The 26,918-nt window shown below is 51.7% G+C and overlaps 1 protein-coding gene across 2 annotated transcripts in view; it reads left to right on the top strand.

Moving 5' to 3' along the window:
* The window catches only part of FBLN2 (fibulin 2), a 66,436-nt gene that overhangs the window by 20,314 nt on the left and 19,204 nt on the right, over positions 1-26,918 (top strand). Inside the window, exons 2-8 of one of the 2 annotated variants that reach the window (XM_004368371.2) lie at positions 13,246-13,357; positions 15,124-15,253; positions 16,273-16,453; positions 19,950-20,159; positions 20,807-20,920; positions 21,602-21,703; positions 23,807-23,947. In XM_004368371.2, the coding sequence (XP_004368428.1) occupies positions 13,246-13,357; positions 15,124-15,253; positions 16,273-16,453; positions 19,950-20,159; positions 20,807-20,920; positions 21,602-21,703; positions 23,807-23,947 (990 nt within the window). The remainder of the gene's footprint in view (positions 1-13,245; positions 13,358-15,123; positions 15,254-16,272; positions 16,454-19,949; positions 20,160-20,806; positions 20,921-21,601; positions 21,704-23,806; positions 23,948-26,918) is intronic. The other variant, XM_004368372.2, reaches the window with a different exon arrangement.

The raw sequence follows: 26,918 nt of genomic DNA, 5'->3' as shown, positions 1-26,918 counted from the left end.
AGGCAGAAAACAGCTTGGGCTTTGGAGTTGGGCAGAGCAGAGTTCCAATCTTGGTTCAATCACTTATTAGCTCAACCTCTCTGAGTCTCATTTTCCTCAACTATAAGAGGAAGATAATTGTCTGTAACTTGCAGGGCTGTTGGGGAGAATTAAGTGGGGTAACATCTTTAAAAGTCCTATCATAGCCATGGTGGTGCAGTAGTTGAGAGCTCGGCTGCTAACCAAAAGGTTGGCAGTTTGAATCCACCAGCCATTCCTCGGAAACTCTATGGGGCAGTTGTATTCTGTCCTATAGGGTCACTATGAGTCGGAATCAACTCGATGGCAGTGGGTTTGTTTTTTTTGGTTTTGGTTTATCATAGCCCACCAAGTCCCTGGGTGATGCAAGTGGTTAACATGCTCGGCTGCTCACTGAAAGGTTGGAGGTTCAAGTCTACCCAGAGGCACCATGGAAGAAAGGCCTGGTGATCTACTTCTGAAAAAATAGCCATTGAAGACCCTATGGAGCACAGTTCTACTCTGACACACATGGTGTCACCATGAGTCAGGGTCAACTCCCTGGCAACTGGTTTTACTGGTTTGTCATAGCCCACAATAAAAGAAAAAAAAAAACACCAAAAAATCAAACTCATTGCCGTCAAGTCAATTCCGACTCATTCATAGTGACCCTATAGGACAGAGTAGAACTGCCATATAGGGTTTCCAAGGCTGTAAATCGTTACAGAGGCAGACTGGCACGTCTTTCTCCCTGGAGCAGCTGGTGGGTTCGAACCGCTGACCTTTCGATTAGCAGCCGAGCATTGTAACCACTGCGCTACCAGGACTGAGTTCTTCCCTTCTCACCCTTCAAAGTCGGAAGCAGCCCCAGTTTTAAAATACTGTTCTTCCTCTACCAATTTTTGTAACAGGCCATTTACCTCCATTTCAGAGTTGAGTTGAGCAGAGATGCAGTTGACTAGCTGGTATCTTGTTAAAATGTATAGACCTGTAAGTGAACATCTTTCTATTTCTATGTGGATTTTGGAGCCACTGCAATTTTCTCCCAGGGCCAGGGGTCAAACATGTTTGAGACCTTTGGAAAACTTGCAGGCCCCAGGTCCTTGGCGTGGCCACCAGTTGCCCACCTTCCTTGGGTGTTTGGGGCTGTGTTCACACAATGTGGTCAGAGCCCTTTATTTCCCAGGTGGCACCATACCTGGGTCTGCTTAGGGAGGAGGCAGGCGCTGTCCCCTTGAGTCTGCTTCAGTCCCCTCTGATGTGGTTGTCTCTGTCCTCAGACCCCATGTCCCACCATTCCTGGACTCAGGAGACCCCGACTTCTCACAAAATAAGCCTGCCATTTAAGGACCCCTTGTGAGATCTTGGAAACCCTGGTGGTGCAGTGGTTAAGAGCTACGGCTGCTAACCAAAAGATCAGAGTTTGAATCCACCAGGTGCTCCTTGGAAACGCTATGGGGCAGTTCTACTCTGTTCTGTAGGGTCGCTATGAGTCAGAATTGACTCGACAGCAATGGATTTGGTGTTTTTTCAGTTGTGAGATATTGGGCACGCCACTTTGCTTCTCTGGGCCTTGATTTTCCCTACTGGGTGGTGGCAGTTTCTGCAGTGACCCCTGCTCTGTGTGGGAAGAGGAGTCCTAGCCTCCAACCCAGGGCAGTCGAGGGTTGTGAGGCTGGCCAAGAAACCGCCCCTGCCTGGGTGTTGGGCACACTGGGCTTGCAGAGCTGGAGGGTCAGGCTTGGTTCTAAGCCCCACTCAGCAGGGAGGGCTCTCAGCCTCAGCCCTGTGTCAGCCAGGGCAGAGGGCAGCTGAGATGTCACTGTGCACCTGGAATCCCTCTCTGAGGAGCTAAGAGCTGGGCTTGGGGAAGGGCCTGAGGGCGTGGCAGGGTGAGCCCTGCTTCCCATGAAATAGTTGGGGCTGAATGAGGAATTCGAGCTTCCGCTTCCGCCTTTTCTCCCTCCCTCTTTCCTTCCTTTGGAGTGGTGCTGTGGAGCTGGCTTTCTGGGGCCACGCGACCCAGGTTAAAACCCTGCTTCTGCCCCTTGGGCTGCTGTTGCACTGCTCTCAGCCACTTTCTGCTCATCTATATGATAGGGAGGGTGCTGTGCCCTCCTCCTAAAGCTGATGAGATGAAACAGGCTCAGTCTGGGCCCCACAAGTGGATCTGTCAGGCCAGAGTGACTGAGCCATGGCCTGGCCAGGCTGCGGTGGGAGCAGGTGGACAAGTACCAACTCGGGAAGGTGGGACAGGGCATGTTCCCACAAAGCAGCAAGATAGTGTAGATCAAGGGAGTAGAATTGGATGATGGAGGAGGGGGGCTGGGGCTGCCCCAACCTGAGCATCGAGGACGACATCTCCACGGGTGAATTGAGTGGGCTCGGGCAGGGCCTTAGCCTAGCAGCTCTGCTATTTCTCAGCCATTCCCAAGCCTGTGTCTGTGATCCTTCCTGGGTCAGGCCTGGTGTGGCTGGAAGAAAGGAGCCGAGCTCACGGACCCTTCTTGTTTATCCACCTTGCAGGTGTCATAAAAAGAATCAAGGGGCCCCGGGGGCTGCAGGTCACTCCCCAAAAGAGCACAAAGACTGGCGGCACTTCCCACTGCTGATACTGCCTGGGCTGTTTGCTCAAGCCCCACAAACATCCTGTCCAAACAGGGAGCCTGGTGGAGGTGCGTGCTGCTCACCCTCCTGCAGGTATAGGAATTGTTCTTTGGAGTTTCCAGAGCTGGAATTCTCTGGATTTAATGTCACGGAGAGGAGACTGTCTAGAGTGATCATGACTTCCTGCTGGGGTATCAGGGTACCCATTGTTCTGTGATCAAAGGAGGTTAGCATCCCCAGAATCTTGGAATCTTTTTATAACACAATGTTTCTCGAATGGGCAATACCTGCAGGATAAAAGAAATAAATAAAAATAAAAAAGGGGTCAATAGTGAAAGGTCAGACTCCTCCCTCTCTGCCAATGGCCAGGTCCTTCCCCAAAAGCAACCACGATGACCAGTTTCTTGGGGCTGCTTCCAGAAGTACTCCATGCATGTCCATGCATACTTTTAAAAAGACAAAGGATAGCTTACTGTACACACTGTTTAGTATTGTGCCTTTTAAAATTCTTCACAGCACATCTCAGAAACTGTTCCACAGAAGTGCATGCAGAACTGCCTGATTCTTCTTAACACCTGCGTGAGATTGGATGGATATGCAGATGATTTAACCATTGCCCTGTGACAGAGATCTCGGTTGTTCTGGGACCTTTGCTGTCACAAACATGGCTTTGGTGAGCATCCATGATGTGCGTGTTTGTGTCCACTCCTGAGTCTCTCAGTAGATTAAGTTTCTAGAAGGAGGAGTGCTGAATAGCAGTTTTAAAAGAGTCTTTTGACTTTAGCCACCACCCATCTGTCAGTCTGTTGTACTGTGGTAGCTTGCATGTTGCTGTGATGCTGGAAGCTACGGCACCAGTATTTCAAATACCAGCAGGGTCACCCGTGGTGGACAGGTTTCAGCAGAGCTTCCAGACTAAGACTAGGAAGAAAGGCCTGGGGATCTACTTCTGGAAATTAACTAATGAAAATCTTATGGATCACAACAGAACATTGTCTGATTCACTTGCTTTAGACACATCAGGAGAGATTGGTCGCTAGAAGAGGACATCATGTTTGGTGAATAAGAGGATCAAGGAGGGCGTGGGAGACCCTTGGTGAGATAGATTGGCACGATAGCTGCAACAATGGACTCAAATATGCTGGTGATCGTGAGGATGACGCAGGACCAGGCAGTGTTTTATTCTGTTGTGCAAAAGGTTGCCTGGATTCAGACCTGACTCGAAGGCATCTGTCTGTCTACCTATCGATCGATCTCTCTTTGACCTTAGAATTTTCTAATCCTACTACCTTTTTCAGTAATGATTTTATGGGACGTGTTTGCATATAGAAGAGTATGTGGAGCCCGTGTGGACAGCTTGCAGAAACGTTTGGAGCAGGCACCAGCATAGCACCAATTAGTGGAGACAGAGAGGTCATACCTCTCTGCTCCACAACTGCCGCAGCCCTAACTTCTGCCGTCATGAGTTCCTTCTTCCTCTTTACCGCTTTAGCACCTCCACAGCCTGACTTTGCGTTCTTTCCCCGTTTTTGAACCTCATATAGAAGGAAGCATGTAGTCTTCTTTGGTGACTTGCATCTTTCCCCCCAGCACCATGCTTGTGTGATTCATCTGCCTGGTGGCGTGTGGTTGCCGTTTGTTCGTGTGCATTGTGTGACTAGCAGAGTTTGTTCATCCATCCTCCTGGCGCTGGGCGCTGGGCGCTGGGCGCTGGGGTTGTTCCAGTTTGGGGCTATTGTGAGCAGCGGTCTGCAGGTGCCTGCAGGCATGTAGCTAAGGGGGAAATGACCAAGTTGTTGGGCTTGCACATTTTGGCTTTACTAGATGGTGGAAAACCATTTACCAAAGTGGATTTTCTCTCCCCCCGCCACCAGGGATACCAGAGGAGGGCTTCCTGCCGGGGCCAAGGGTGGCATGCTCCCTGCGGCCAGGGCCCTGGCAGCCCTCATTCTGAGACGTACACTGGGGTGGAGAGGTCTTGAACCAGGACGGGGCTGGGCCATGTCCTGTTAATCCCGGTGGGCCAGCATTCTTGCTGTCACGGCAAGATGCCACCTTCACCTCCTTTCACCTGTAACTGGTAGGCAAGGAAGGCCATATGCCCTCTCAGCCTGAGCTCGTGCAAAGTGGCAAAGTGGCCAGAAACTGGGGAGTCTGTGAAATCCCAGAGGAAAGCAGAAAAGGCAGGGCTGGGCACTGCTGCAAGTTCCAGCAGCGTCTTCTGCTAAAGGGAAAATTGTCCTGTTCACCCATTTATTTGTCTGTTCTTTAGTTTGTTACTGTATTCATTCAGATAGTTGTAAACACCTTCTGTGTACCAGGGGACAGGAAGGTAATGTTTACTGAGCACCGCCGTTTGCTTTTACTGGATAGACACTGAAACGTCCCACTCCCTACTCTGTGAGGTAGGGGCTAGTGGGGGGTTGTAAAAATGGTGTGTGGGCGCGTCTGATGGCCTCTCTCTTCACACGGGGGGAGAATCAAGATCAACAGCCCAAGGTTGATTCCTATGAGGCGGAGGTCAGAGATGCCTCCTCTCTCTGCCATCTTTACCAATTGACATCAACTGTCCCTCCCACGGCACTTTCTAACTCTGCTGGGTTCAATAATTCATTGCAATGGCCACACAGAACTCACAGACCATACTTAACGATTATGGGGTTTATTAGGGAAGTAAGTAATAGGTTATAGTTCAGTTTCAGGAATGCTCAGGATACAGTTCTTCGATCAGGACAGCCTCTTCTCAGCCGTGCCCGCAGGCAGGCCTCTCTCTGGCTCCTTGGCTTCTGCCCCGCTCGGGCAAGTGTTATGAAGCTCTTTTGGCCCCTTAGCCTCTACCCTGCTTCCTGCTTGGGCAAGTGTTATGAAGTTCTTTTAGCTCTGCTGATAAGTGCCCTGAGGCACCCTACTCCACCAATAAGCCTTGACCCAAAGGTGCTCAACTCTAGCTCCATGGGTTAACAAACCTACTTCCACCCAGTGCCCGGAGGCACCTTACTCCACCAGCAAGTCTCTTGCCGAAGGCACTCAGCTTTCTTGCACTGTGGGCCAGGAAGCCCACCACACCGTCTCCTGCCGGTCTCCTGATTCTACTGCCTCTGCTGCTGCTGTTTCTCTGCTGCTGCTTCTCACCGTCTTGATGCCTTCCGTGTTACAGCTCTCACTCTCTGTCTCTTGGGTCTAGGAGGGTCTCCCAGGTCCAAAGGATGCTCTCTGCTCCTGGCTTTTCTTCCTCGGTGGTAGTGGGATCCTTCCTCTGCTCAGGAATTGGCTCTCTTTTAAGCCTAGAGGGATGGCAAAACTGACCAGTCGCCTTGGTAGGCTACAATTACCTTATCTGCATACAGTCCTACCCAGTCACTTGGATGGGAGTTACAAGACCATGGTGAGAAAGGCCACACAAAAGGGAACCACAGCACCACAGGGGTCTTTTGCCCATTTTACAGGTGGGAAAACAGAGGCTCAGAGGAGTGAGTGGTGGGCCCAACTAGCCCCCTTGGCTCACAGTGGTGGTAAAGACACACCTTTGCTCATCCCTATGACCCACGGTAGAAATGCTTCTTAGAGGGAGTGTGAAGGGAAGTGGACAGGCTGGGGTTTGAGTTCTCCGTCCTGATTTTTCTAACCCTGCACCCTTGGTTCATGTGTCTTAAACTCTGAGAACCTCTGTTGAGACGTGTCTGAGAAATGGAGACGGTCCTACCGACTTTATGTTGTTGAGGTGAGTCTCCAATGAGATGATGGACATCAAAGGCCTGGTCTACCCCCGCTACCTCCACATTTTTTGAGGACACTGGGGACCCTGAAATGACTTAGACCCATCCTCAGCCTGTGAAACCTTCGCAGTCTGGTGGTTGAGGTAAGCCCGTCACCTGAGAGTGACAACATGGTGGGAGTGTGTGCTACTGAGAGGAAGGCCAGAGGAGGGCTGTGTGCTCTGCCTGGGACAGACGTGGGTGCTGGTGGATAGAGAGACAGGAGGCACTTTAGATTGACTCTTTAAGGATAGGGAGGGGGACATTTGCCAGCTGGACAAGGTAGAGGAAGGGACTTGCCCGTATGGAACAGCATGTGCAAGGGCATGGCAATAAGAACAAGCATGCGTGGCTGGTGCAGAGGTAAGAGCTGGGACGTGAGGCTGGGGCTGTGTCGTGGAGGCCCTGATTGTCCCAGCAAGGAGAGCACTTTATCTGTAGGGCAGTGGCTTTCCAGTGGGGTCTGTGGAGCTCCAGGGTTCCCTGAGACAATTCAGGGCTGGTGAAGGCCAGGCATAGTGAGGAAAACTAAGCAGCGTGATGTGGTAAGTGGTTGGGTTGGAGGTTAGTTTAGAAGTGAAGGTCAAGGGAGGTCCTTTCTGAGGAGCTGAGGTTCCAGAAGGAGGGGAAGCTACTAGCCTCGTTGAGAGTAAGGGTGGGACAGGGCATGGGGGAGGGAGGAGGATTCCTGGCAGAGAATGCAACAAGTGCAAAGGCTCTGGGTGAGGAATGAGCCTGAGGAGTTCCAGGAGTAGAGAAAAGTACGTAAGAGAGGGGACCAAAGAAAGGAGATGGGAGGGGGTATGTAGAGACCACTGGGGCTTGTAGGCGGAGGAATGACCTGATGTGATTTATGTTTGTGAAAGATCATTCTGACTGTGGCCTGGTGATGTACTGGAGGAGGACAGACATGAGAGCAGAGAGTCTGTCGAGGCAAGAGATGGTGGCAGAAATGAGGGGAGGGGTGGATGCACCTGGATGCATTTTGGAGGTGGCACCAGTGGGTGATGGATAGGAGGAGGACAGTGAGGGATGGAGTTGTTGGTCCAGGAGGACTCCCGACCATGATGGAGCCCTTTACTGATGCAGCGAAGTTCTAGGTGGTGGTTGGGGGAAACTCAGGAGCTGCACAGAGTCAGGCAGAATACCAGTGAGACATCAGATGGAGGTTCCATTGCATCTGTGCGCAGAACATGAGGGCTGGAGACAGAAATGCTGAGGGAGCAAAGCGAAGATGGTACAGGTGGTGCCTGACTTAGGACGGGATTCTGTTCCAGCAACTCCTTTGTAAGTCAGTTCTGACATAAATCAAATACCTCATTCTTTTTTATTTTATTTTTTTTTAGTTTTCATTATTATTGCCTTTTATTATCAGTATCTTTATAAATCCCAGCTTATTTGTCTTTAGGGTTTGGAAACATTACATATAAACTTACAGATATATTTTAATACAGATATATATATAAAAAATACACAAATCATAAAAATTTACCCTGACGATGAAGAAGAGTTGGATGACACTGGCATTGTGTTAGTTGTGGTAATAATTCCACTTGTGGAAAGTTCTGGATCATCTGGATTATCCTTGGAGATGGGAATGGCATTTCTAGTCAGAAAATTAGTGAGAGTTGTCTGTATGGTCCTTTTCTTTTTTTCTTCATCTATTTCGTGGTACCATTTCGCTTCTTTCAATATCTACTTATCACTTAAGCAAAGCAATGAATGTTTGAGTCCATGTTTTCAAGCAACTGAAACCCCTGATTTAGTTTAGAAAAACGTAAGCTAATCCTTTCACTGTAAATTACTAAGGATAAGATGTACCAAAAAAAAAAGAAAGGCAACAAAAAACTGGATGGTTGTTAAGTGCAGTTCATTGTAACTTAAATACGTCATAAGTTGGGGTCTGTCTGTACTTGGAGCTCAGGCCTGGGATGAGATCACCCAGGGCAAAGGTGTAGATGGAGAAGAGAAGAGACCCCAGGGCTGGAACTTGTAAAGGTTGGTGCTCAGGAATTTAAAGAGAACCAGAGAGAGAGAGACAGAGGCTGGGAGAGCAAGGGGTGGTTAGGGAAGGCGGCTTGGAGGAGAGGGCATCTGAGCTGAGCTTGAAGGATGGGGGTGGGACAGGGGATGGGGCCCTGGATGAGGAGATAAGGGGGCACACATCTTGTTGGCTTTGCTTGGCCCTACCTACCATATCTTGAACAGTGCTGAACAATGCCACACTTGGCCCCAGCATAAATTCCTCATCCTGCTTTGAGTGGGTGGCCCCTGAATTGCTTTGTTTGAAAAGGAGGGAAGCTGGGGTAGAAAAGGGCAGGAGAGAATGGTGGGAAGTCTGCCAAGCGTAGGCTGAAAACTGTCATCTGATCATGAAGGGCAGGAAGAGAACACTGTTCAATCCATATGGAAGCTGGGCCACCTCTCTGCCTGGTGATGGTTAGAGTCACGGAGAGGACTTCAGGATCAGCTACATCAAGTCACTCATGCTACAGACAAGGGGGAACTGAAGCCTGGGGAGGGGAAGGGAAGAGAGGAAATTGAGGTTTAGAATTCTAATCCCCTACCTCATCTGTGAAATAGGAATAGTAACAGTACTCACTCATAATTTATACTTACAAGGACTAAAGTCTTGGACCTGCACCTGGCCCACAGTGTATTTCAGCCGTTCCTATTGTCCCGATAGGCACCCATCTCATTTCTTCTGGCTAAAACCCAGAGATCTGTCACAAACTCCAAATCTCTGTAAGGCAGTCTTGCAGAGGGCTTAGGAAAACAGAGTTCAGTCCAGTAAAAGAAGGAACATTCTGAGTGTGAGCTGTGCAAAGAATGGGCAGGCTGCCCAAGTGGAGTGAACTCTCCATCACTGGGAGTATTACAGAGCATGAGGAGAGTTAAGCATGGCCTGGGGGCATCACTCTCGGTGACCACAGAGACTCATAACCTGGCTGTGTGGGCATCCAGGTGAATGGAGGCTGGGCTCTGCCTGGTTCCAGGGATCCCGAGTCCCGGGCCAGGTCCATCTCTGCTGTGTTATGTTCAGAGGGTGAGTACTGATCCTGCCCTTGTGTGCAGTGGTCCTCAGCTGCCCAGTGTCTCAGTAATTCATTTAACAAACACTCACTGAACGCCCACGTGTGCCAGGCATGGTGGCCATGAATGATTGATAGATGAGACCCTTGTCTTCTTGGAGCTCACATTGCAAAGGAGGAAATAGACAACTGAAAAAGCAAACCCATAAATATACAGAAGAATTTCATAGAGTGATAAGTGCTATGAGGAGATTTTAAGAAGTGAGTGATGTGATAAGAGAGTAACTGGGCAGGGCTACTTTAGCTTTGATGGCTGGGTGTGGTGTCTTTCCATACAGATATTTCATGTTATTATATAGTCAGTTGTATAAAGATTTCCCTCTATGCTTGAGGATTTTATTTCTGAAGAAGGCCCTCTTTATAAAGTTATTTTCTTCTAATACTAACTTTATAGATTTTTTTTTAAAAAACTGTGAAAATAAACATAACAAAACATACACCACCTCAGCAATTTCTTCATGTACAGTTCGGTGACATTGATACATTCTTCAAGTTGTGCAACCATTCTTGCTGTCCTTTTCCAAATTAGATTTGTTTTTAAGGTTCAGCTTTAATCCATCTGGAATTTATTTTTGTGTATGGTAGGAGGGTAGGAATCTTTTTTTTCCAAATGAATAACCAATTTCCCAGTATCATGTATTAAATAGTCCATCCTTTCCCTACTGAGTTTGAGTTATCATATACTAAATTCCCATACGTACATAGTTCTGTTTCTGAACTCTGTTCTGTTCAATTGGTCTCCTTGTCTTGTTGTTTTAATTTTTAGAACTTTATAATATGTTTGATATCTAGTAGATAAAGGCCCACCTTCCTTGTTCTTCTTTTAAGCAAATTTTCTTGGGCACTCTTAAGCATTTTCTTTTCTAAATGAGTTTTAGAATCAGTTTGTCAAATCTTGTGACAAACCATGTTGGGATTTTGATTGGGATTACATTAAAGTTGTAGATTAGATATAGAATCAACATCTTTAAGGTATTGGCTATTCCCATCCAGATACATGGTATGTATTTCTAACCAAATCTGCCATTATATCCACTGAAAACCAGTTGCTGTCAAGTTGATTCCAACCCATAGCGACTCTGTAGGACAGAGTAGAACTGCCCCATAGGGTTTCCAAGGAGTGGCTGGTGGATTCGAACTGCTGACCTTTCGGTTAGCAGCTGAGCTCTTAACCAGTGCGCCACCAGGGCTCCTTATATCCATTAGACAAATTAAAAACTTTTCTTCATATAGATGTGGCACATTTACTATATATAGATTTCTACACTTCTTTGTTTTGAGTAGGAGTTTTTTTCTACTATCTTTTCTGTTTAATTGTTGCCAATATATAGGAAAACCGCTAATTTTATTATGTTGATTTTCTTTTTGGCTACCATATTTAATTATTAATTTCAATACTTTGCTAATTTTGATTCCCTTAGATTTTCTAGGAGGATGAAGCCATAACACCTGAAATAAGGACTGTTCTTTCTTCTTTTCTAATATTTCTATTACCTCCTTTTTTCTTCTTTTATTGCATTTGCTAGTATCTCTAGGATGGGGCTAAACAACAGCAGTGCCAGTGGGAATTTTTGTCATATTTCTGACTTCAGTGGGGATGTGTCTCATGCTTTACAATTGAGTGTGATGTTTGCTACTTGTTTCTGGTAGACACCAGTTGTCAAGGATTCTTTTCATTCTTCCTGGTGCCGCAGAACAGCCCTCAGGTTGTTACTGAAGCTTATTTTCCCTGCTTTAGAGAAGGGAGATTGAAACTTAGAAAAGCTCAACTACTTGCCAAGTCCACGAGCAGAGGATGCTGACGATATTTAGTAGCTCTCACTCTGTCCCTGAGCCCTGCAGGCTCCTGACACCCCTTGGCACATCTCTCCCTCAGCCCTTCAGGGCTTGCTCACTTGGATTGCTCACCTGTGTAGCCATTAAATCCTCATAACCGGGAAGGACACTGAGTCTTTAGGGAGAAACGACCCACTCATGCTCACATGGCTGTGAAGGATTGCACTGAGATGTGGATGCAGGTCTGTCTGGCTCCAGAGTGTTCCCACTACACCCTGCTGCCCTCAGCATTTATGTAGGTATTCTAGAGGAGCTTCATGTGTTCTTTATGAATGTAATTCATTTCCAGACTTCAGGGGCAAATGTTTCAGTTAATTATGCTCCTCATGCCCTGGCACCTTATCATGGTCTTTGCAAGGCTTCCTCTTGCTTTATTTATGCATTTTATTCCCTTTATCCCCTTCCCCTATTCCTCTTCCTGGATTCTTGTTCCTATACCTATTTCCCCCATGCCAGAACCAAGTTTCTGTTTAATTTGTATTTTTGTTTGTTCTTATGTGTTCTTGCAAAAGGTGCACTGTTCTTCTGTGCATGCTATTTTCAGTTTGCGTGCTGGATCTCATGGGGTTTCCTTCTCTTCTCAATGCTCTTTGTTGCCCCCCCTTGCTGTGTGCACATGTCCAGCTTCATGTTGCTGGGTGCACATCTGGTCTTCTGTTTCTCACAGCTGCAGAGCCCTCCATGGAGGGCATCCCCAAATCTTACCCACCCCCTCCCTTGGTAATGGACATCCAGGCTGCCTCCAGACCTCCTCCACAAATAACACGGAAATGGACACCCTTTTACCTTTCACCACATGGGCCTGGTGGGGCTTTCTCTGGGATCTGCACCCAGGACGGACCTGCGGGGTCCTCGACCATGCATGTGCTTGACTGTGTAAGGGATGGCAGATCACCCTCCATACTGGCTGCTCCTGTCTCTGTTCTCACCCCTGGGCCCCAGCGTTCCAGCTCGGCTTGGCATTTATCCCGCCTTCTGATGTTTTCCCGTTTAATCGGTGTAAAGTGATATTTTATTGCTGTGCTAATTTGTATTTAATTTAATTTGTTTTAATTTTTTTCTGAAAAGATGAGTTTCAGTACCTTTCTATATGCCTTTTGGATTTCTTCTGTCCGTTGTCAATTCATATTCTTTGCCTCTTATACTTTGGGATGTCGCTTTTTCTTGTTAATTTTCAGGAGTTTATTATATTTTCTAAACAGCAATAATTTCTTGTCAGTTTTTAGACCTTCCAAAAGTATCTCCTAATCTGTTAGCAGTCATGTCCATGGAGTTCTTTGCTATACAGAAAATTTTAATTTTGAGGGAGTCAAATTCATCTATTTTTTAACCTATGGTCTATGCCTTTGAGTTTTAAGAAGATCTATCTACCCCCGACATCCCCATCCATCCTAGTCACAAATACATTCCCATTAGCTTTCCTAGTGAGTTTTAAACCTCCCTCATTGTTACTGTTGTGTTTTTTTTATCTCTTGCCCTGTCTTGGTGTTTCAGGCCAGGCTCCCTAGAAGAAGAGCCTGAGACAGGGATTCTTGTGTGTGTGTTTGTTTGGGAAGCCCTGTCAGGGTGAGACAGGGAAGGAGCTGGACAAAGCCGGGTCAGCTGCAGTCCAGCCTCAGCCTGATCCCACAGGGAGCTCTGGAGTGTGATGGCACTTTGAGACAAGTGTCTGGGCTCCTGTACCCCCATGGGAGTCAGCTGTTGGCTGTACTCGCCCCATGCCCACCCCCCATGGAGGACTGAACCCCGCAGGCAGTTTTCTAAAGAGGGCTACAGTTACGAGCTGTAAGCAGCCAAGGTGCGTGGCAGTGGGGAGGGAGAGAGGATGGGGTAAATCCCTGTCCAGTAAAGGGGACCTGGATGGCCCCCCACAGCATCTCCTGCTCTCAGTGACTCTAGATCCCTTGGAACCATAGCCTGCTCAGGGTGGTGACTCTGTCCTGTGTTGCCACCCCTAGTCTCCACCAAGGACCTGATTGAAACGTGCTGTGCAGCCGGGCAGCAGTGGGGCATCGATAATGACGAATGCATGGACATCCCTGAGAGTGGTGCGGAGGATGATGTCTGCAGGTAGGTGGGACCCTCCAGATCCCTGCTGGCCTTGGACTCCAGCCCCTGCTCTGTGTGCCTCCAGGTGCAAAAGGGCACTTGGATGTGGCTGCTATGGGCCATCTGGATAGCCCAAGACCGGTCCCCAAAATCAACAAACCACATGAGTCAGTAGCCGGCCTACTGAGCACTATCAAAGGGGTGTAGAGTTGCGAGCAAGGTTTAAAGGACTGTTCCTGCCTAGAACACCTAGGTGCTTCTCCCACCACACACTGTGGTTCCTGCTGTGCAGTGCTTGGCCCATGCTTGTGTCTTTCTTTGGCTCTGAGCCAGAGGTCCTCTGCTTTCTTTCCCCATGTTGCTACCCTGGACCTCCCAAAGGCTGGCCTCTCCCGACCCTGCTCTGCTGCCCGTGCTGATTGTCCCTCTGAGTCTGGAGTTGTCAGCAAAGCTATCATTTATACCCATGACCTCTGTCTGCCAGCTCCCAGAGGAGAGCTTTTCAGCCATTTACGCTCTTTTCTCCAGGGATTTTACCAGACAAGGAAGACGGAGTTCAGAGAGGTGACATGATTCGCGCAAAGCAAACAGCTAATTAATTGACAGCATGGCCAGGATTAGACACCGTGTTTCCTAATGTCCAGCCCACCCTGCCTTCTTTAGAAAAAATTTTAATTCTAGCTTGTCCCTTTCCTCTCCCTTCTGCTGGCCTACTAATTTGAGGCTACTCAGTAATAAAAGTATGCACCATCCAAACCCCTGGAGTTTTGAGCTGAGCGGCTGTCTTCGTTTCCTCGTAACAAAATACCACAAGCTGGGTGGCTTAAAACAAGAGAAATTTATTCTCTCACAGTTCTGGAGGCCAGAAGTTCAAATTTAGGGTGGCAGCAGGGCCATATTCTCTCTGAAGCTCTGGGGGAAGATCCTTCCTTGTCTCTCCCAGCTTTTGGTGGCCCAGGTATTTCCTGGCTTGTGGCTGCATCACTGCAATCTTTGTTTCTGTTGTCACGTGGCGTTCTTCCTGTGTGTCTGTCGATCTCTGTGTCTCTTCTTTTTTATAGGGACATCAGTCATAGTGATCAGGGCCCAGCCTACTCCAGTATGACCTCATGTTAACTAGGTACCAGGGTTGAGAACTTGAACACATCTTTTTTTTGGCTGGGAGGGGCACAGTTCAACCCATAACAGCAGCCCTGTTGCATGCTTGCATCCCTCCTGTGATGAGAAGCTCACCCCTTCACGGACACTGGTTCTATCCCTGGACAGCCCTTGATGGGAGGTGCTCTTCCACAATGGGGCTGACACCAGCCTCCTGGGACCCTCTCCTGCCTTGGGGTCCTGGTTCTGGCTCCTGAGCCACCTCTGCCCCAGGGATTAGGAGGCAGGGGCCAGGGCCCTAGAGGTTATGCTGCTCCAGCCCTTCCTGGGGTTGATTCTCCATGTCGTTCTTGGTCCTGTGGGGGACTCTGTGCCAACCCCTCTTCCTCATTGATTAAGGTCACACTGTGCTGTGTCCGGTGGGACTCAGGCCTAAGTCTTCTTTGCTGAGTCAAGACATGAAACCCACCTGGCTTGGCAGGGTTTGCCAGCCTCTGCCAATGCCCCAGCTATCAGCACTGGTGTCTACTCGCTGTGCGACCTTGGGGAGGGGATGTCCCTTCTTGTAGCCTCAGCCTCCTCTCTGTGCAGTGGAGCCTATAGCCCCCCTGGAGCAGCTCACTGTGGGGAATGCTGGTACCCTGTGCAGGTGGGCCCTTGGGTGGGGCTGAGCATGCCCTCTGTTGCAGGATAGCTCAGAAGCACTGCTGCATCTTCTACTTGAAGGAGAAGACCTGCATGGCTGGCGTCCTGGCAGCCAAGGAGGGTGAGGCCTGTGGGGCCGAGGACAATGACACCTGTGGCATCTCCCTGTATAAGGCAAGCTGGACCCAGGCGTTTATAGCCTGAGATGGGGGAGGAAGGCTGGGCTAGACCTGAAGGTCCTTGAGTGCCGAAGGCTTGGGCTGCTTATTGGGGTGACATTCATACCTGGCAGTAGGGGTGAGGACTCATCATCTGCATAGAAAACATCATCAGTTGTTAATTATTGATCAGTTAATTCAAGAAATATTCATTGAGTACCAGTGTGTGCCAGGCCCTGTTTTAGGCTTTAAGGATGGAGCAGTGCATATGACAATATCAATTGCAAAGACAGTGGACACAGGGAATAGTGAATAATTGGGCTGTTAATTGTAATCAATCTACCACAGTAATTTAAACAAATTAAAGGATTTAGTTTTGGAACTTGGAAATTTGGGGTGGGATAGATATAAATGATATTTTCAGGGACCCAGGCTTCTTTTATTTTCTTCTAAGTCATGTTTAGCTTGTAGCTTCTATCTTCAAAGTTACTTCATGGCCCACGATGGCTGCTGGAGCTCCAGCTATCACATAGGTGTTCCTGAGGAATGGGAGAGCAGAAAGGATATACCTACAGGTTGAGTCAGCCCCAGTTAAAAAGCTCTTCTGAAATCTCCACCCATTGACTTCCATATCTAACTGCCAGGGACACCAGCAAATGCTATCTTTTAGCTGGCCTGGATAGAACTGGTAAAGGTGATAAAGATGAGGAGATAATGGATATAGCTGAGGAGTAATTTGTAGGTTTTCCACAAGAGGCCCTTTATTATTTCAAAAAAACTTGTGTTAGCCATGTTCTGTTTCAGACCTGGTTGGGAGCTGGGATGTGGAAAAAAAGGCAGAAGAGACAAGACACAGATTAATTCCACCCCACTTACCAGCCCGTCCCCTGAGCCTGGCCCTAGGCTGCACCCGGGAACCCTGAGTGATCGCACAGGCTCACAGGCCATGGAGGAGATAGGAGAGTCTGAAAGTCCAGTGTGACCAGACACCAGGGAGCGGTGAGTGGGCAGTGATGGCTGAATCTCTCCCTCCAGCAATGCTGTGACTGCTGTGGCTTGGGACTCCGCGTACGGGGCGAGGGCCAGTTGTGCCAGTCCAACCCGAACCTGGGCTACCCCTGCAACCATGTCATGCTCTCCTGCTGTGAGGGCGAAGACCCCCTCATTGTGCCGGAGGTCCGCAGGCCTCCGGAGCCCGCAGCCATACCACAGAGAGGTGGGTGCTGCCCCCCGGGCCAGGGAGTGTGGGCAGTTGGGTGAGGGGGGCAGAACTGTGGGGCTTTCAGCCAAGGCTGGGTGCCTTCTGGCCTTCTGTGGGCCCTGGCTCCGCTGTCATCTGTCGCTTGAGATGCAAGTGCTATTCTAGATGAGGTTCTTCTTTGGCCTTTGACTGTGGATTCTGTCCCGTTAACTTCTGAGATGGTGATCTTATTCAATTTTCTATTCATCAATCCACCCATCTAACCACTACCTACCTACCACCCATCACCTTTCTACTTTCCACTATCCACTCAGCCACCCTCTCATCTCTTTGTCTAACTGCACACCCATACATCTTCCTACTCATCCGTTTATCTGTCCATTTAACCATATACCTTCCCCCACTCATCCCCCATCCCCTCATCTGTTCACTCACTCGTTCAGCCATCTATTCATCTACCTTTCCTCCACCCACACAACTACCTACACGCCCACCCATCCATCCATCAATCCATCCATCCACCTACTACCTACCTTCCCATTTATTCATCCACCTACAGGTCCGTGTCTTCCTCCCCATCAATCCGTCTACTCACCAATCCATCGTTTTACTCATCCGTCCATCTCATCTATCTTCCACCTGTCCCCCTACCCATTCATGCACCCACTTTCCCATTCATCCCCTCATCCCCTCATTTCTTTATCTCACCCACCCATCCACGCATCAGCTCACTCACCCATCTACTCATTCACCTGTCCATGCATCCATCCATCCATGCATTCATGTATCCGTCCATCCATCTATTCATCCATCCATCCTTCGTCTGTATCTGCTCATGTATTTACCCTCCAGCCAGCCAGCAAGCCTTTCAGTCACCCATTCCATCACTTACCCTTGCTTCCTCCATCCCTCTCACCTATCCATTCCTGTGTCCCCAGTATATATAACCAGGCCCAGAGAATGCACTATTATTTCCCCCACTTGCCTGATCAGTTCCTTCAGGCCAGAATTGTCTTGTACCTCTGCATTCTCAGTGCTGGGCCCTGTGCTTGGCCCAGAAGAGGCACTAACAAATGATTAAATGAACAAATAATGGGTTTATTTGTTGGCTGCCCCTTTGCCACCCTTAGAGCCCTTTGAGGGCCACCAGGCCTGTGCCCTTCACCCTTGTGCCCCTACCAGAGCCTGTCCCTGAGCAGCTCTAGGCAGTGTGTGTGGGAGCCTAGAGCCCCAGTGAGCCTCCGGGTGCCCGTGTGAGCTGGAGTCTATGTTTGCACCTGGCCTAGAGTCAGCATCCCTGGTGTCTGCTCTCTCCCCACCTTCCCTGTGCTTGTGGTCGCTGTCCAGCTGTCATATCCAGCCTCTGTCACTCTAGCCAGACAGCCAGGGCTGTCTTCTGGGCTTGTAGCCATTAGCCTTCTTTCCACTGGTGGGGAGGGGGCCTGTGGGAGCCTGACTAGGGTGTCCTAGCGAGTCAGTGGGCATCCTTGCTGCAGCGGGCCCTGCAGCCATGGTCTGGGTGCTTTGAAAGTCCTGGCAGGCTTCCTCTGCAGTGACCACATGTTCAACCTTGACTGGCCAGGGAGGTCCTGGAACCACCAGCCTTTTCTCCAGCCCTGTAGACCATCTGGGGCCCCTGTGGGCATGTCCTGGGCACTTCCGAGGTTGGGAATTAAAACCACAGAGGCAGTCCTAGTACTGAGGTTAAAGTCGTGGCCTCTGGAGTCCGGCTGACCTAAAAGCAATCCCAGCCCCACTGCTTACCAGATCTCTGTCACTATGATGCAAGATGTTGGGAATCTGTGCATGGGAGTGAGATGCTGATCGTCCACAGGCTGCAGGGTTGAGGGGCTCCTAGGAGAGAAGCTCACTCCTTGGGGCACAGAGTTTCCTGAATGTTGTGGTAGGCCCAGCAGGGTGGGGCAGGAGCAGGCCTGTGGAGGTTGGACCAGGCCATCAGGGTGAACTAACCAAGACAGAGGGACTGGCCAGCCTCCCCCAGCTAACACAGGATCAGAGGCTAAGTCTAGTCCAGGGAAATGCCACTTGCTGGGGTTGGCTGTAAAGGGACTGGTAGAGCACTGGCGTGAATGCCAGGTGAGGACCCAGAAGAGTCTGGTTCAAGATGAAGTTAGGGGGAAACTCTTAAGGTGGGGGTGGGGGTGGGGGGAAGCAGGTGATCGGCAGGGCGAGGCAGGGTCCAGAGCCAGAGACTCATGCTGGTGTCCTCCTGTGAGGACCTGGTAGGTGACCTGGGCCTCAGTGGATGTAGACAGTGACGTCTTTGGGCAAATCACTTTGCTCCTCCAAGCCTCAGTTTCCCCTCGCTGGGTCATTGTGAGGATTGTGCTCATGAGGATAAGCTAAGCCTGAATCCTGGAGATGCTGCCCAGCCCCCAGCTGGGCCAAGGAGCCCCGGGCCCACATCTGTCTGCTGCCCACCTGTGGTGCTGGGTCTCTGCACGAGTGAATGCTGGCTGTTGCGGCCCCTCCTGCAGGCACCAGGCCAGGGCTGATTGGGCTGGAGCTTAACGTAAACACCCTCAATATGAAACACGTTCCTTAGACGTGACTTCATGCAACAGCTTATCAGGGCTCGGCTGAGGGGTCTGGTGGGAAGGGCTGAGGCACCAGGCCGATGCAGAGCCTTGGAGAGGCCATGGGCCTTCCCCTAAAGTCCTGACCCCATGGCTGTAATATGAAGAGCTTCCCAAAGTGGCTCTGTCTCCGGCCCTCTCTTCTTATCTTGCCTGCTCCTCACTGCAGCCTCAGGAGGTGGGATTCACCCCAGAATACAGTGGCACAAAGACCAAGAGCTGCCCAGGTGGACAGTAAGGGAAGGCCTGAGTCAGGGTCAAGTCCCAACCCACTGGAATCCAGATTTGGGGGGCCCTTCCTGTTAGGGGAGGTCCTCTCTGTTGTCACTCAGGTGCTTCCTGAGTGTTGTTGTGGGCCTGGCCCCATAACATTGCCGGGGGTTCAAGATGATGAAGATTGGGCTCTGGCTCTGATGGGTTTGCTCTTATTGCTGGAGGTTTGCTCATTCGTTCACTTATTCATTTGTTTGTATATTCACCCATCCATCCATCCATCCACCTACCCACCCACCCATCCATCCATCCACCTACCCACCCACCCATCTTTCCATCTGTCCATCCATCCACCCACCCATCCTTCCATCTGTCCATCCATCCACCCACCCACCCATCCATCCATCCATCCATCCACCTACCCATCCACCCATCTTTCCATCTGTCCATCCATCCACCCACCCATCCACCGATTTACCCACCCACTCATCCATCCACGCATCCACCCATCTGTCCATCTATCCCTGTCCATCCATCTGTCCACCCATCCGTCATGCATCCCACTAACCCTCACCCATGCTGTCTCTGCTGGGCACACAGAAGGTTCTGATGAGGACCTGTACTGATTTCCGGGTGCCATGGTGTCGGCTACCTGCTCACTCTGACCTGTTCCTACGTCATGAGTGCTGACCCCGCCCCAGTTTCAGAGGCAGAGGTGGGTGCCCGGGAGGCCCTGTCGCTGGACACAGAGGCTGAGCTGCCCAACAGCTTGCCGGGCGACGACCAGGACGAGTGCCTGCTCCTCCCGGGGGAGCTGTGCCAGCACCTCTGCATCAACACCGTGGGCTCCTACCTCTGTGCCTGCTTCCCTGGCTTCTCGCTGCAGGGTGATGGCCGCACCTGCCGTCCAGGTACAGGCCTGCCCGGGCAGCTGGGGCAAGGGCTGGGGGGGTGCTGGTCTTGCCAGTGGAGCACAGCGTTCCTGGGACAGAAACAGCAACGGCAAAACAGGAAGGAGGACTGCGGGGTACTTCACCCCCTGCCACCCCACACGGTGAAATTTTAGGAGCCAGCACCCCTGGCTGTGAGGATGGGGGAGGCCCTGCAGACAGAGGCCTCAGCCCCTGCCCTGGATTCAAGCTCAGGGATGGGACCCTAGCGGCCCTCAGAGCCAAACCCAGGCTGTGTCTCCAGCATTGGGCCCATGGGGTCGGCACCAGCAGGAGCCTAGAGGGCTGCCCCAGCCACTGGTCCCAAAGGGCTCTCTCCCTGCCAACTGTCTAGAAACCTTCCCCCCCACCCCTTCTTCGTGGCCTCCTCCTGTCTGTTGTTATGGAAGCCTCCTCCCACTCAGCCCCAAATAGCTGTGAGATGTTCCCGGCCTGAGGCACATCTCTGAACCTCAGTTTCTCCTTCAGTAAAATGGGGAGGGTTAAGTGAAGTGATCTCTGTCGAGTGCCCAGGGCATGAGCAGGGCTCCACGTGTTAGTGCCTGAGTCTGATGAAGAGACGAGACCTCCGCTTCTCTGCTCTTCTGTGTCTGCTTTGCCTGTCACAGATCATGATCCCCCAAAGCCGGAGGCTGCGGCAGAGTCTGCAGCGAGGCCACAATCACTCCCAGTGGCCCCCAACACAATCCCACTACCCCTGCCACAACCCAACACCTGCAAAGGTAAGCAGAGGGGGGCGGTGTTCCCGGGTAGGGCCCTGGGACATAGAGGGTCTGGGCTGCTGGCAGGTGGGAGTTCTTGGGCCTGGGAGGGTGCAAGATGGCTTCCTGCCAAAGTGGGGTGCTTCTCCTTTGGAGGCTGGTTGGGTGAGGAGCCACCTGTGGCAGGGCTTGGTGCAGACTGACCTGTGCTCTAGTCCAGTGCTTTTCCCTCCTGTACACGAGCCCCTGAGCAAGCCAGTCGCTGCTTCTCATCTCAGGTGCTGTAAGGCTGAGATAGTACAAGCCGTGCTGGCGGAACCGAGGGAGATGCATAGAAAGTTCTCTTCTCTTGTTGCTCTCCTCCCTCATTCCATTCCTCTCTTTCTTTCTCCTCATCTCTGCTTGCTTTCTCTTCCTCCTCCGCTGGCTTCTCTCTTCCTTCTCACTGTCCTCATTATAACTCGAGGGAGAGGTTTTGATCTGAGTGCTGGGGTCCTACGGGAGGAGTCAAGAACCTTGTCGCAGACCTGGATGAGGCCTGGCCCCTGGGCTTCACAGCATGTCATCAAAGGGAGCCTCTCCCCTCACTGGGCCTCTGTGCCGGCCTCTGACCCATGGGCTAATGACTGTAGCTGGGGTGATGAGGAGCGTGGGGCGAGGCCACCGCCTGGAGCTCTCTGATTCCTGTGCCGCTTCCTCCAGACAACGGGCCCTGCAAGCAGGTGTGCAGCATCATTGGGGACACAGCCGTGTGCTCCTGCTTTCCTGGCTACTCCCTCATGGCCGATGGCGTGTCCTGTGAAGGTGAGTGCCCTGGGGCCGCCCTCTGACTGCGAGCCTGAGTTGGCCTTGCGGGGAATGGTGCTGAGTGAGGACAGGGTGGCTGAGGTCTAACACTGGCCGTATTAGAGAACAGGCTTGGCTTCTGTGATGAGAAACCCGAGTCTAGCAGCTTAAAGAAGATGGCAGTAACTTCCCTCCCAGGTGACCTTGCAGAGATGTGTGGGCAGTGCAGGGGGGCTGTCTGGAATCTAGGTTCCCTCCACCTGGTTGCGCTGCCATTTCCTAGAGCAGTGGTCTCAGACTTCACAGGTGTCAAGAGTCACCTGGGACCTTGTTAGAAATGCAGATTCCTGGGCCCCACCCCCAGAAATTCTGATTCAGGACGTCTGGGGGGTGGGGCCCAGGAATCTGCATCTCTGACAAGATCCCAGGTGATGCTGATGCTGTGGGTTCACGGTCCACACTCTGCCTAGCCCCGTTCTCGAGTGTTACCCCCAGCTGCGTGGTCAAAGGTGGTTTGCAACCACGTGTCCATGTTCCAGCTGTGGGTGGGGAAAGAGGAGGGAAGCTTGGTGGTTTGAGGGGCAGGAACCTGAAGTGGCGTTCCTCACCTCCACCTGCCCCTGATTGGGTGGGAGGAAGGCTGGGGGAGAAGAGTGTCTAGCTGGATGCCACAGTGCTCGTCCCTTACTAAAACGAGGAAGAGGAGGATGGAATTGGCGACGATGAACTGCCTCTGCCACTCGGGCCCTGGAGGGTCCACAAGCACATCCTTTCTACCCGGTGACCTGTCCAGGAGCTGGGAGAGTGGGTCTGGTCTGGTCTTGGTGGGGCCCATGGGCTGGGACCTCCCAGCTGTAAGATGCGTCCTTGGGTTGATACCCGCGCCCGGCGGGGTTGGTTCCCACAGAGAACAATACCTCAAGGACCAGCCTAAGGGACTTCATCCTCATGTCTGGGGGCCGAGCAGGCACAGAGGGGTCCAGGGAAGGCTTCAGGTCAGCCCAGGAGACATGACCCTGGTGTGCATCCATGGCTAAATAGGTCAAGTCTGTCTGGAAAGATGCCCACCTCCTGCCATTAGCCAACATCCTGTGTCAGCCTCTTGACTGATGCTGGTGTTCTGATGTGGATGAACGCTCTCATGCCACAGAGGTGGGAAACTTGCCCAGGGGCACCCAGCCTGGTGGTGACCTGGCTGCCCTTTCTCCCAAATGGCATGGGGACAGAGCTTAGGCTCAGGTTGCACTGTGCCCTCTGGGGTTCGTCCCCCATCTCCTAGGGCCTATCCACCAGAAGGTTGCCCTGAAGCTACGAGTTCTCTCCGGACCTAGCCAAGCAGTGGACCTCAGTGGGTGTGGCTTTGGCAAGGCGTGGGGCCCTGGGCTTGGCACAGCCCTTTTCCTGCTGACTGTGTGGCTGGTCTGGGCCCATGCTTCCCCAGGCCTCCATTTCCTCCTTGAGGGGACCCTTGCAAGAAAAAAAAGGTGGTGTCCAGGCCAGAGGCTGCAAACTGGCATTCTGAGGCCACAGTCTGGCCCGCAAAGGAGTCCTGCTTCCCTCTGCCTGATTTAAAATATTCAAATGCATTGCCAACCGTGAGAAGTTCAGTAACTTTTTTTTTTCAATTCCAGATTCTGGATTTCTCTTGAAACTTTACAAAATCTGGCCATAGGGACCCATGTCCCAGTCCTCCTTTGGACAGAGCCCAGACCCTGCAGCTCTTCCTCCCCTTTCTGTTGCTAGCCTGGCCCCCGCAGCACTTGAGTTTGCAACCCCTGCCACTCATGGTTCCTTAGGCTCCCCCTGGAGGTGGGGTGTGTCCAGAGACTGGGTGGGGGATTGCCTCTGGTCCTGTCTGGTTGTGTGGACTTGGGCAGGTTGCCCACCCTCTCTAAGTCCCTCCTCACCACCTACTCAGTATGAGCAGTGGGTTGCAGCTCTGAGATCTCTCTACAGACTCAGACTGGTCCAAGGTCCAGCTCTCCCACTGATAGGCTGGGAGACCCTGGCAGGGCCCTCCCCCTCTCCAGGCCTCAGTTTCCCTACCTGTTACTAGATGCTCCGTGGCAGGCCACACCCCTCTAACGGCCCTTCTGTTTTTCCTTCTGTGGCTGACGCTAGACCGAGACGAGTGCCTGCTTGGTGCTCATGATTGTAGCCGGCGGCAGTTCTGTGTGAACACCCTGGGATCCTTCTACTGTGTCAACCACACAGTGCTGTGTGCGGAGGGCTTTATCCTCAACGCGCACAGGAAGTGCGTGGGTAAGCGAGAGCCCCTGCCTGCCGCCCACCGTCACGGCTCTCTGCTCTGTACCGTGCAAGCCATGCCACTCTTCAGCCACATGCTAAAGGGCCTGCCCCTTTGCATATGAGCTCTCAGCACAGCACACCCCTGTGCTCCGTGTCACGTGCTCCGTGTCCTGGTGTCCTGTCCCGCTTGTGCCCCGGCTCTCCTGGAGGCTGCTTTTCCTAGGGACGTGCCTGGAGCCAGATGGCTCAGCTGGATGTGTGGCCCGGCTGGGCCCTTGACCATGTCGGGGACGCAGTAAATGAGGGAGTCAGGCAAGTTGGGCAGCAGGATAGTATACTTGGGGCCTGGCCTCCAAAGTGGGGCTCCACCCCCTTAGTAGCTCTGTGGCCTTGGGCAGAGGACTTCTTCATCTGCAAGTGGGGGCAACGATCCCCTGTTTGGGTGTAGTTCTGAGGTTATGTGGTGTGTGTGCAGTGAGCAAGGCATCTGGGACTCAGTGAGCATGTTATGTCCGTTGCTTACATTATCTAGATGCATCCAGAGGCAAGTGGACAGACACTAGGGTCCGACAGGCCCGGCTGTGTACTCCAGCTTGGTGTCTGTTTGCTGTGTGACCTTGAGAAGTTGGCTCTCCTCTCTGAGCCTCCATTTTCTCCCCTCTCACCTGGGGTGATGCTGCTGGCTGGGCTGTGGGGCCAGGAGGACTAGGTGAGGCTCATGCTAGCGTCTGGCCTGGGCCTGGCTTGGTTAGGGCTCGGTAAGGACTCTCCCTCCCACCTCTTGATGCCTGTGTGGCTGGAGGACTGTGGGCATGAGGAGCGTGGACTTGAACTTCCTACATGGCTAGGTGGGTCTGATGTTTACAGAGAAAATGTAAACCCTGTCCTCTGTCCTCCTAGAGTTCCTGGTCCCAAAGAGAGACCCAAAGTAGCAGGGACTCAGGGCAGACTGTGCTCAACACTACAGCAGAGACACAGGCAAAGGAAGAGTAGTTCTAGCTGTGGAATCTGACATGCTTCCTGAAGAAGGGGGCATTTGCATGGTCTCCAAGGATGGACAGACTTGGCAGTGGGAAGGGCATCAGGATGGGAGGAACAGCTTGAGCAAGGGTTTGGAGGTGGGGACAGTGCAGAGCGGGATCTGGGGCCCCCGGCGTCTTCTCTGCGCTTGTGGACTGCGCCCAGCCTGAACGTGTCCCCTGCTCGCCCTCCGCCGCGGAGTAGACGGGCCCATGGCACTGGCTGCACACATGTTTGCCCTTGGCCTCTGGCCACTGGCACAACATGCACCTTTCTGATCTGCTTATGGGTGGGCAGCCTCTTCCTGTTCGGACCGTGCGTGTGTGTGAGTGTGTGTCTTGGAAGGCTGATCCACTGCCCAGGACACGGGCACCACTGCCCAGGAAATGCTTCCGTCTTACCACTTTGAGGGGATGCTCCCCTGTGTATCTTGAGGGCCCCATCTCCCTGAGTTCCCCAGGGCACAAGCCTTGTATTGAAAGGGGTCCCTGGGCAGCTGGTAATGGGTTCTGGGTTCAAAGAGCGAAGGTACATTCCATTCAGCAAAATTTATTAGCCCTTAGTGTCATCCTCTTGGTTCTGTCCCTCTATTCATCCTGCCCAAGTTTTCAGTGCCTCCATTGTCATGCTCACTTGTCGTCCATTAGCACCTGCTACACATTCCTTCCATCACTTCTTCACCCACAAGCATCTGTTAGTGTCTGTGGTTCATTCGTTCACTCCAGAGGTTTGTCAACCAGACTGTGAGTGAGGAGGCTGGTGACTGCTGAAGCGTCTGCATGTCGTGGTGCGGTCACTTTCTGGTTGTAAGACCTTAAACAAGTCAGTTAGCCACTCTGAGCCTTAGTTTCGATATCTGTGAAATGATATGATGGTAGCTGTCACCTCAAAGGGTCAGTGAATTAATCCATGTAAAGTGCTTGCCAGTGTTTGGCATCATTAGTATGATTCAGCAAGGATGTGATATGAGGCAGCCTGCGGAGAAGTGAGCTCCCCATCACTGGAGGTGTGTAAGCTGAAGTGGGTCAGGATTGAGTGGGGCTGAGTCTAGAGATCTTCTAACAGATGTGTGACCACTGCTGGGGACTCCCCGGGGCCTTGCCATTTGCCTTTTGTGCCCTGCACTTTGAGGACTGACTTGGCACAAGGGAAAGCATGCAGGTGGATGGCCTGTGAGATGGAGGGCAGCAGCCCTAGCTCTGGAGCCCACCCCTGCAGCAGTGCCTGGGTGGTGGGGAAAGGGTACCCCCCATCGGGGGCTCAGGGCCTGGTATTCCGGGTTCCACTCTTGCTGCTGCCACATGCGAGCTCTGGGAGACTCGTTTCCTCATCTGTAAGTCGGAGCTGCCCACCGCGTCATGAGCCCCAGTTAATGGTGGCGCTGTTATTTGTCCTCGTGGTTCCTCCCGTGGTGTTTCTGGGACCCTGGGAACGTCTCCCTGTTAACCCAGCCTATATGTCAGAAGTCTTCATCGTGTCCAGCCCAGCCTTGCTTGAAAACCACCTTCCCTCCTGCCCCACCACCCCCAGCTGCCTCCCGTGTACACCATTTGGTTCACCTGAGGGTTTGGGTGGGTCTCCTTTCTCACGGCCCTGCCCCTCCCTCTCCACCTGACCCCCCAGTCATCCTTGTGGATGCAGCTCAAACCTTACCGCCTCTGAGAAGTGACTAATAGTCCAGGACCCCAAGTGTGTGTGGCTCTCTGCCCTGTGCCCTCAGGGTTAGTGTCTTTCACCCCAGCACCCTCACCCCACCTTGGCGGGTGAGCCTAGCAGCCCCTCAAAGGCAGAGGCTGTGTGTGTCCAGTGAATGAATGATGTGCCTCCCCTGCCAGATAGAGCTCCTAGGAGAAGCAACTGGGCCAGTGTCCACGTATCCTTAGCACCTGCCTGAAGGAGAGGTTTCTCTTGTTTTTTATGGTGGTAAAATATCTAACATAACACTTGCCGTTTTAACCATTTT

Source organism: Trichechus manatus, unplaced genomic scaffold (assembly GCF_000243295.1).
Source record: "Trichechus manatus latirostris isolate Lorelei unplaced genomic scaffold, TriManLat1.0 scaffold00001, whole genome shotgun sequence".
In the NCBI taxonomy this organism is placed as follows: Eukaryota; Metazoa; Chordata; class Mammalia; order Sirenia; family Trichechidae; genus Trichechus; species Trichechus manatus.
Note: the sequence above shows the minus strand (reverse complement) of the source record. Positions and strands in the feature narration are given on the sequence as shown.